Genomic DNA, 10,899 nt, shown 5'->3' on the forward strand with positions numbered 1-10,899 from the left:
AGTTCTCTCAGAACTATCTCCCTTTATTTCAAAGTTCATGGATTGATTTTTGGTTTTCCTAACATGTACCGCTGTAGTTTAAATGTACACATCACCAGAGCATTATTTTTTCTTGTTCTCTTACTATTGGAACATACACTTAACCCCTTCTGACAATCTAGCCATTGTAAACCTCCCAGGTTTATCAACTGTCATCTTCCAAGTACTCACAGTGCCAATTTCTGATATTACAATGGCCTCAGATTTTGTCCTTTGGATTTTTTTGAAAATAAATTACAGTGTCTATTTACATGGATAAAGAGTGACCACTGTCTTTGGCTGGTTCCTGTTGATAATAAGACCAAGGCAGGGGCCTTCACTGAATTCCCACATGTGCTTGGTTGCAAGCCACACTCAGGTGACAGACAGTCTTGCAGTTGGTGCTGTTGGTCACATGAAGACTGGGAAAGAAAGTGCATCGGATCAAAATAAACTTATTTCTCTTGCAAAACATAACAACTCGAGGCACATACACTGTGAATATTGGGTCAGAAGCATTATCTTAATATTGAAAAACTAGTATATAATTATCAAGAACAGAAATGTAAAAAACATAAACAGCTTGATGATAGAATTGGTACACGTTTATTATTAGAAATTCTATTTGAAATCCAGAGAAGAGTAACTCAATGGAGAAAAACATATCAGATATTAGATGACGAAGAATATTAGAAAATTTTGACTTCTTTTTCCAATTGAATTTAACAATGTTTTACTCCATAGTTGATGATTGATTTGCCTCTGCCAGGATGTAAATTCTCAGAGATATTCTTTCTGCCATTGTTGCCAATTTGTGACACAGCTAGCGTAGGATTTATATGCTGTTCTGGTCAATATCCTTCAGAAATGCCCAGCAGAACACAGGGACACATATTCTCCTTCAACAAACACTCACAAAATGTGAAATCAGACTTCTGTTGGTACAGAGTCAGCTGAAGGGCTTGTTATGAGGCCTCATTCAGTGTGAGGCAAAGGTCGTGAAGTTTGCATTTAAGTTTTTAAAAAGTTATGTATAAAGAGTGGCCATCATGATGATTAAACACATTGTATTTTGCCCTTATGAAATGTGATCAAAAATCACAAACTTCAATGACAATAAGTAATTGGTCTTACTTCGTCTGCTCATACTGAAAAAACTGAGTCTTGTCCTATGCAACAGGGCTGGAGCAGTTGGAACATGCATCAGTTGGAACATGTTTAGAAGCTAATGGATAGCGTTGGTTTACATTTCATATAAGATAGAGTAAATTAAGGACACCTTTCTAGTGTCTTCAGATATTCAAACAAGTAAATATTTCATATATCTGAGTTTGCTCCATTATTTGTCAAACACATTTTCATTTTGATAAAAATGTCTCAAAAATGCCTTAATAATGTGTGCTTTGGTGAGGGAAATTTGGAAATAACGAATGTGAGCTAATCCTCTCTTTGTGACTGAAGGGTCCTCACTTGAAATCATCACCTTTGGAGCTGTGCTTCTATAATGTGATGCTCACTGGGTTTTTGAGATATAATGCCTGTCCCTAAACTGAATTGCCCCAAACTGCTTTATAGTTGTTGATTTCACTACCAGTGTCCTCTCCTTCACTCTTATTTTGTATTTCAGTATACCAAACTTACAACGTTTTTGTTGGTTTTGTTACCAACAGAAACATCAGGTGAATTAAAAGATACCAAGATAAGTACTCATCAAACTAAAAAGTAAATGCAATTAGATGTTACTTTTGCCAGAGGGTGGGTGGGCAAATTTAGCATAATGCATTGCATTAGTTGTCAGTATGGAGCATGCTTCAGAGTCATCTGGAGGGCTTGTTAAAATGCAGGTTGTTGGGTTTCACCCCAGAGCTTCTGATTCAGCAGATCTTGGGTGAGGCCTGAGAATGTGCATTTCTAGCAGTTGTCCAGTGGATGCTGCCCATCTGAGGACTACACATTGAGAGCTACTTGCTGCAGAGAAAAGTGGAATGGGGAGAGTTTAAAGAATCGGGGAGAGTTTAAAGAATCAGTAAGAATTTAAGGTTTCAGGAAATGTTTGGAAGTCTGCAAGTAGAAAAAGGGGAATGTTAATTTTCTCTTCACATATTGGGCATTACATTTATGGAACTCTAACACAAAGAGGGAGAGCTGTGGGAAAAAATCAAGGGATTTGCATAAAATGATAGATTAGAGTTACATGTTAGTTCACAAAATGATTTTGGGAAGATATGTTAAATAATCTCAACATTATAAACTGACACCATGTCGGGCAACCTCGCTCTCCAAAATCCTGTCATGTTGCCTTTGCACTAGGCTGGCCTGGATGGAGCCTTGGTTGGACCCCATGTGGCATTCCTAATGTCTCTATATTCTAACCCATTGGTTGCCAATAAAGTGCTTTGCCAACAGATTTTGTTCTGAGATAGTGCACAGCGCTGAAGAGAAAATAACTTTGCAAATCCAGTGATTTCATGGGCCACTAGGCTCTCTGGATTCTCTATTACCCAGTTTATCTTTTGTTCATTTAATCCATCACAAACAACATTGAATTAGTTTGTTGGACAATTAGGTAAGATATTAAACTAATGATATACATAGAAATATGTCAAGTCATTATTTTAAGAATACATCTGTAAGACATAGTTGGAGAAGGCTTTTTCTTGTGAACCCTGTAAAGGCTTTTCCCCACAACTCTAATAGTTCAACAGGTACCAACTTTTATAAATAATACTTCTTTTTCAGAGGTGTTCACAAGTGGGAAAAGAATTTTCTATAATGGATGTTTAAAAAAATCAGTTCCAAGGAAATTAATTCTTGTAAACCTCCCATAATAAACATCAGGAAATTAAATTGGTGTTTGTTTGTTAGTAGAATGAACATACCCAAGGAAATCCAAGATTGCAAATGTTTTAGCTTACACCTAGTTTCTAGTCTCTGAAAGACCCATCCTTCCTGAGCTATGGCCACCTACAGCCCTCCTGAAGCTTAACCATTGCCTTGAATTTCAGCATGAATCCTGCAATGACGCTAAGGAGATTTACATGACTACCTGTCTGCCAGCTGTGGTTTCATCATTTTTCTTTGTCTCTGAGCTAATGCAGAGACAATACCATCATTCTGGTAAGTGGATCTCAGTCTGTTCCTTAGTCTCCTGCTCTCCCAGCACCCAAGTCTGATTTCTGAGCTTCAGCTTGATCTTTTTTTGTTACCTGTCATCGTCCTCAGGAAGGGGTTCCCCAGTTCTGGATCCTGGACCATTGTCTTGGACCCTCCTCTGAAATGACAAATATTCCTAATTCCAATTTGCTATCTTTCTTGTAAGGATAAATTGTCTCATACTGCATCCATCTGTTTGGACAGGTCAACACTTCATTTGCAACCCTTCGTGGATATCTACTTACCTGCACTACAACCTGCTATCACTCGATCTTGTTGGACACACTACTGTAGTGTGCTTTACGTCTGTGATGGAATCCATCCACCCAGATCCTATTCAGTAATGGAGCCTTTTCTCAAATCCCAGCCCTTTCTCATCCAAGCTACATGACAATAAGTAGTTGCTCTTACTTGGTCTGTTCATTCTGAGAAAACTGAGTCCTGACTGAGTGGAGTTTCATAAGGACTGAGTTCTTATGGAACCATATTTTCCATGGGAGTGATGGACATGAACAAGGTACAATTTCTCTCTTGAAGAAACTCATTCTTTTTTTTTTTTTTTTTTTTGAGACAGTCTCACTCTCTCACCCAGGATGGAGTGCAGTGACATAATCTTGGCTCACGGCAACCTCTGTCTCCTGGGCTCAAGCGATTCTCCTGCCTCAGCCTCCTGAGTAGCTGGGATTACAAAATTAGCCTGTCACCATGTCAAACTAAGTTTTTTTTAAGTTTTAGTAGAGACAGGGTTTTGCCATATTGGCCAGGCGGGCCTCCAACTCCTCGAGTGATCTGTCCACCTCAGCCTCACAAAGTGCTGGGAGTACAGGCATGAGCCACCGCACCTGGCTCATTTTTGATGACAGAGCAAACAAGCAAACAATTGAAATGCAGGTTGAGTATTCCTTATCCAAAATTCTCAGGACAAGATGTGTTTTGGTTTTTTAAAAAATTTTTCAATATTTGCGTTAAACTTACTGGTTGACACCCCAAATTCAAAAATCTGAAATCTAAAAAGCTTTAATGAGCATTTCCTTTTGAGCATGACCTTTGAACATTGTGTCAGCATTCAAAAAATGTGAATTTCAGATTTTTGGATTAGGAATGCTCAACCTACACAACACTTTAACCATACATTCTGAGAACCTTTCTCAAAAGTGTATACTAGAAGAGGTCAGAAAATTGTCCTTCCATAAACATTCATGCTATCATTTGCTCAAACCCCACTGTGTTTCAGGCATTTTGTTAATACATCGGGAATGGACCCAGAGGGCCTTTCTGAGAATTGTGAGTTAGACTCAGATACTCGCTCAGGCCCAGAGCATCCATGACCTTTTGCCTTCAAATACCAATGATAATTTGTCTTGTGGTCCTAAGATGTTAATTGGAGCTGCTTATAATAGACAGCCTCTGAAACTCTCTTCTCTCCCCAGTAGCCCCAGATGTTCTACCCTGGACCCTGATGACATTAGGTTGGGGGATTGTAAGTGCAGTCACTTTGTTGCCAGGTCCACTTTCTTTCCAGAACCTCTGAATCAAATGTCAGCCTGTTTTCATTGTTCCCTACCTGATTAGCTAGAGCTGGATATACTGAAGGAATGAAAGTTTTCTGAGCTGACTGCACTGATAAACCTAGAAGGAGACCATAGTGATAAATGCTTCATAATTTTCAGAAGTCAGCATTAATTGCTGAGTAGCAGAGTGGACTTAAATTTGTGTTTTCAGTGGAAATGATCACCGTGATGTCCTTACTGCCTCCTAACTCAGGAAAGGAACAACTGGCTGGCCCCTGGAACACCCTGCGTGACTGGTGATTGCCCATGGACTTCTAAAACACTCTTTACTCTGAGATGTGAATGTTGCCCATGGCCTTCAGCTGGTGGATGATATCTGGGCCTGAGATGACAGTATCAGGTATTTCTGAAGACATCCTAGGGAAATGTGGGGATTGCCATGGTGCTTCTGAGCTTACCTCTAGAACAGACACTTTGATAAGTGCTTTTGCTTCTTTCTCTGAATTCTAAATCAGCCCTAGAATGCTGGATGATAATTCTGAAACAAGCCCTACCCAGTCAATTTTCTTGAAGTTTCATGAGGATTCTGAAGAGTGGTGACAGGTGTTGGACTACAACAAGGGAGGAAGGCCGAGGTGAGGAGAGCACTCAGAGACAGTGGGTGGACAGACGTCATCCAGAGACTTGCAGAAAATAGGACCAAAGCCATGGCCCCCGACAGGAGTGGCAATCCTAAGTGCAGTTTTAGTTGCACTTTTGAGATAATGAAAGTACAACATCAGTCACTTAACCTCTTTTAACATCAGTTTATTAATCTGCAAAACATTGACATGCTACCTCACAGCATTCTTCACATACAATAAGAAACAGCATGTTAAAATACTAAACAAAGTTTAAGAAATGATGCAAATATACTATTAGGGTAGATTGTAGATTACAGTTCTATCACTTATCTCTTTCTTATTTTCTGAGAAGCTCTTATGAACATTGATTTAATTATTTCTTTTCCTTCTTTATTTATGAGCATACATGTCTCATTCAAGATTTAAAATATCACCTGGAAATTAACAAGGGGTTTCACAAATATAGTCGTATTCCTTATTTGTTCACAATATTTTGTCCCAAAATGTTGCTTTTAAAGAAATAAAAGAACTACTTATAAAATTGTGGTAGAGTCAAGGCCGACTATAAACAAATGCTCACCAGCCAACAGAAGAAATCTATCCTGCAATATGGGTGACTTTCCCAGTGTACCATGATAGTTCCTTAAAGCTTTCATGAATTATTCCATAAACCTGTATTTAGAGACTTTTTTTTTGGATATCTTTTTAATGACTTAAACACCAGCGCGGAGACTTGCGATGTAAACAGCCTCATTTCTGTGCCCTGTGCTTTGGGAGGGACAGGGATGCCATTTCCCACCTTGGCTGAGATAAAACCTGTCTTGTAAATTAATAAATAATTTCCTAACTAAGACAGCAAAAAAAGAAAAAAAATCCAAACGAGACCTAGTTTCCATCCAGGGACAGGATGTTTCTGGACACCCCCAGTCGCTGCTCCTCCTAAGGGCCTGGCTGTGGCTACTGCAGGGAGGATGTAGTGAGAATGGCTTCCCTTCTGCTGTTTGCTGCTGTCTACACTGGCCAAGAACCTGCTCCCATCTGTCCGGGCTGATGGAGTCTCGCTCTTGAGAAAAATCTTGCTGGGGCAGGTCCTCTGGCAGCCCCAGCACCTTACCCTGAGTCATGGGAACTTGAAACTTTGTCCAAACCTTGGCTGGAAGGCTGGTCTTGGCACTGAACGTCTTAGCTAGTGGATTTATCACATTAAGACTGTACCTGGGCCTTTTTCATGATGACTTGGGTCCCAATCCTCGGAGCAGCTGAAAAAACAGCTAGCGCCATCTGTGGATGCACCCACAATGAAATCAGAGGCCACGTGAGGTTTGCAAGGTGGAGTGGCCTGTAGTTTTAACTCGGGCACTATGGCAATGCTGACCCAAACCAACTGTACCAGTTCTTGCTGGGTGGCAAAGTGTTGTCAGGCTTTGTGGTCACTCCTGATTTCTGTTTGGAAGCACAGTTCTCTTTCTAATGAGAATGGAAAATTAGAAAGTCCTGTAAAATCGGAAAGCCTGTAAAAGGCTGTAGAGTGGAGATGTATAAAAATGTACGCTCACCCATGTTTCAGGGGTCGACACCATGGAATTTTATCTCGCTCACCAAATTCCTCACACATACAGCTCACTTCCTGTGGCCTCAGCCATCTCAGGCACCACAAAATCCTCACTGCTTGAAATTCACCTATGGAGTCCAACAAACAACTTTCTTAAAAAAAAAAAGGCAGTAAAATCTCAGAAGTTCTGTGCAATGCTTGCAACCTGCCCACTTATTAAATAAACAGAACACCAAACTAACCAAAAGCTATGCAAGTGGCAGGCTGCCCTGAGCAGAGCCCTGCCCGTCTGACAGGGACTACGGTGGCACGGGAGCAGGGCGTGATCATGCTGGAAGAAATGAGAGGTGGTCTCATTCCCTGACTTTCAAACTCTCATCTCGGGAGCCCCCAGTCCTAACACTGTATTCAGCAGCTGGAGTTACCTGGCCATGTAAAAGGACAAGGGAAGGCAGACCGTCCTCAACTTCTTCCTGTGTTTCTAGCAGGGAAGGAACGCAATGGCTTCAGTCCCTCCGCCTCTAGGTAACAAGGCAAAGGCCTCCCTAACGCAGGCAGACAGGATGTGGGGAAGGTCTTATGTCTTTTCCTAACTCAGAATTTCTAAGTCAGTGGGCTCCCAGAGAAAGACTGTCCTCTTAGCACGTGACCCTGAAGGTTTCTAGCACCGACCCTGTGTTCAGGTAACGCGGATGGGAGGCAGAACCCTTCTCCTGATTGGTGCCTGAAGGAGGCAAGAACGAGCATCTGTTATGCCCCAGCGCGATTTCCCCCGTCTCAGCAGGAGAGGGGAGAGGTGAGGGTGCAGATGTTCTGGGCAGGTCAGTGCAGTTCGACGAATGCCTCCAGATCTTCCGGGATGAAGCCCTTGTAAGGGAACTTGTTCTCATCCAGGGCCCGGGCCGCAAGGCACTGCAGGGTCACGTAGTTGAAGGGCTGCATGGTACCCTGGCCAGCAGCTTCTCTGCCAGCAACTCGTAGGCCGTCTTCTTGAAGGCGTTGGTGGCATCCGTGTGGGCCCCTGCTTCAATCAGGGCATTCACGATGGCCGGGCAGTTGTTCTGGGCTGCTATGTGTAGCGGGGTGTTGTTGTCAAAATCCCTGCTGTCCCGGTCCACCCCGCAGTCGAACAGCACTTTGACCACGTGCAAGGAGGGGAATCTGCCCACGGGGTAGCGGCCCACGTTTGTGTTGTCCTTGTCCACAGCCATGTGCCGAGGGGTGAAGCCGTTCTTGCCCCTGGGTGCGCACTTGAGCAGGTGGTAGATGGTCTGGTGCTTCAGGTGCTCCTGGCTGGGGGTGCACTCCACTTTCTCCAGCAGGTAGAGCAGGTGGAGGATGATGGCCAGCGCCTTGTTTAACTGGGCCGAGTCTCTGGGCTCCCTGAGCAGCTGCAGGGCCCATTCCACTTCCCGCACCCCTTTGGTGAGGACCCCCATGAGGTCTGCGAAGCCGATTTGGGTGCCCAGGCTGCCTTTGGCAGCCCGGTCTTGCAGCACGTAGGAGAAGAGTTCAGCGAAGGAGAGGGAGCTGCTGGCGGTCATGGGGCTCAGAGGCTCCAGGTTGCTCTGTTCCATGTCCAGGGCGTACTTCCACAAGCGGATGTAGCACTCGATATTGCCCGAGTCGGCGTACACGGCGCCCCTGTAACGGATACAATAGGAAGTGTCGGGGTGCGAGGGACTGAGGATGCGCTCCCGGATCAACAGGGCCTGCATACGCATCTCATCGGGGTCGGTGATCAGCGCCTCCAGCTCCTCGGTGGTGTTGACCTCCCTGGAATAGTCATAGGCCAGGACCAGCTGTGGGGGCTCCGGTTTGGGCAGGTACTCGCCCCGCTGGTGACGCAGCTCCATGGCCCGCCTCCAGTGTTTAAGGGCCCCAAGCAGATCTCGTTTCTTATCCACAGAGGTAGATCCCAGCAATTCCAAGGCTTCCACGGTAGCTTCCCGGCTGGTGGGACAGCAGCTTTGGTAAGATTCCCTGTTCAGTGCCTCAGGGGAGAAGCTGCAGCACGGAGCCCCCTGAGGCTGCGCACACCCCTGGCTGGTGGAGGAGCCTTCTTGGGGCAGCCCAGGCTGAGCCTCTCCCCCTGTGAACTGCTCCTGGCCGGGCTGCTCCTGGGTGAGGTACTCCACGATGTTGGTGTGGCCCGTCACGCTGGCCGGGAGCAACCGGGTCATGCCGTAGCCATCACGTTTCATGTGGGCCTTGCACCCCAGCAGCAGCTGCAGGATCTCCAGGCTGCTGGACTCGGCACAGTCGTGCAGGGCCGTGTTGCCCTTGGCGCTGCGCCAGTTCACCTGGGCGCCCTGCTCCAGCAGGTAGCGGGCGATCTCACCATGGCCCTTGTAGCATGAGATCATGAGGCACGTGTGGCCGTGCCGGTTGGCCACCTCCTGGTTGGCCTGGTGCTCGCCGACCAGGTAGCGCACCACCTCCAGGTGGCCCTCGAAGCAGGCGGCGCGGAGGGGCGTGGAGTTGGTGCGCGCGGTGGTGCGGTTCACAGAGGCCCCGCGGCGCAGCAGGCTCCGCACCAAGTCCAGGTGGCCGGCGCCCACAGCGGCGGCGCGCCCTCGATGGTCTCGCCATCGAAGTGCACCGAGCCACCGGCCTCCACGCTGGCGCCGCACCGGTCCACCAGGTACTCCACCACGTCCAGGTGGCCGTAGCGGGCGGCGATGAGCAGCGGCGTCCCCCCGCCGGCACCTAGCCAGTCAGCTCGTCCCCTTCCTCCCGGCTCCGGCCGCTGAGCAGCTTCTGGAGCAGCTGCAGCTTGCAGTCATGGTCGGCGTTGTACACGGCGGTGCGGAGGTCCATGGTTCCGGCCTCCGCCAGGCCATGAGCAGGCCGCAGAGGGAGGGGAGACAGAGGATCAGAGCCCAGACGGGCGGGAGCCAACCTTCACCGTCTCCCTCGCAGCCATCTTAGGGTGTCTAGAGACTTTTAAATATGCAGATTATTGACCTGAGAAACCATTTTGTCTCCAAAGGAACATTTGCAGGCTGTCATGCAAATCTGCACTTGAGCAACTTTCACATTATGATCTTAGTGAATTCTTGACCAGACGGACTTGAACAGCTGCCACCCATGCTTGGTAAGTCCCTTTACTCGAGAGGAGAAAATAGCTCATTTGTTTGCAATTCTTTCCTGAAAGTACATAAGAGCAATTTTCTACATTGTGAACTGGTATCAGAGCAACATTTTCCCTGAAAGACCATAGCTCATTATACTATTTAGGAACAAACAAACAAAAACATATACAAACATTTTTTGGGGGGTTTTATAATTTGTGCCCAGAAGGGACAAGTTTCTTTTCAGATTAAGTTTTAAAAAATGTTCCTTTATTCAAGCTGACGTGGAGCTTATAACTGAGAAAACCTCCCTCTGAAATTAGAATGCCTTACATTTGTATAACATTTTATACTTTTCAAAGTGCTTTCAGGCACATTATTTCATTTGATCTTCAAAACAGCTCAGTGAGGCAGGTAAAGTGGCTGTTTTTATTCCTTACTTTTTAGATAAGGAAATAGGTTCAGACTACAGATATTATCTGAGTATCTACTAACTTCGTTGTATTGTGCTAGGTGTCATAGAGGATAAAATAACATGTATTCCTAAAAGAAGAATCTTGGTTTTAGATAAGACATAACAACACAAAGCTAAATAATACATAAATGTACAATATGGTCAAAAGATGACAAAAGACAATATATGGTCAAAGTATTAGAAGCACAAGCAAACTGTGTTCTGGCAGATTAAGGGAGACTTCTTAAAGCAGGTGCCACCCAAATATATATGCCTGGAAGGAGGTTTGGAATTTGTGAAATATTTACTCTTTGGCATCAAAATCACCTTCTCATATAACCTTAGAATATAAGAGATTTTGGCACTCATCTAGTTTGTTCTGATACTCGATGTTGGCACTCCCTATGGCCCCCTAAGCAAAGATGTTGAAATAGCTATGAGTCTTAACAGTTCTATCTGTATGCAGCTGCAATCTCCATTTCTATAATTCCACCCTTCGTTGACCAGAGTAAAA

The 10,899-nt window shown here is 45.1% G+C and overlaps 1 protein-coding gene across 1 annotated transcript; it reads right to left on the minus strand.

Moving 5' to 3' along the window:
• Positions 1 to 7,679: 7,679 nt before the first annotated feature.
• On the minus strand, positions 7,680 to 9,677 carry LOC129018741 (protein fem-1 homolog A-like). Its single transcript, XM_054460559.2, is given in 4 exon segments — positions 7,680 to 7,807; positions 7,810 to 9,414; positions 9,417 to 9,569; positions 9,572 to 9,677. Coding segments are annotated over 4 exon segments (1,992 nt in total).
• Positions 9,678 to 10,899: the final 1,222 nt, after the last annotated feature.

This window comes from Pongo pygmaeus, chromosome 17 (genome assembly GCF_028885625.2).
Source record: "Pongo pygmaeus isolate AG05252 chromosome 17, NHGRI_mPonPyg2-v2.0_pri, whole genome shotgun sequence".
In the NCBI taxonomy this organism is placed as follows: domain Eukaryota; kingdom Metazoa; phylum Chordata; class Mammalia; order Primates; family Hominidae; genus Pongo; species Pongo pygmaeus.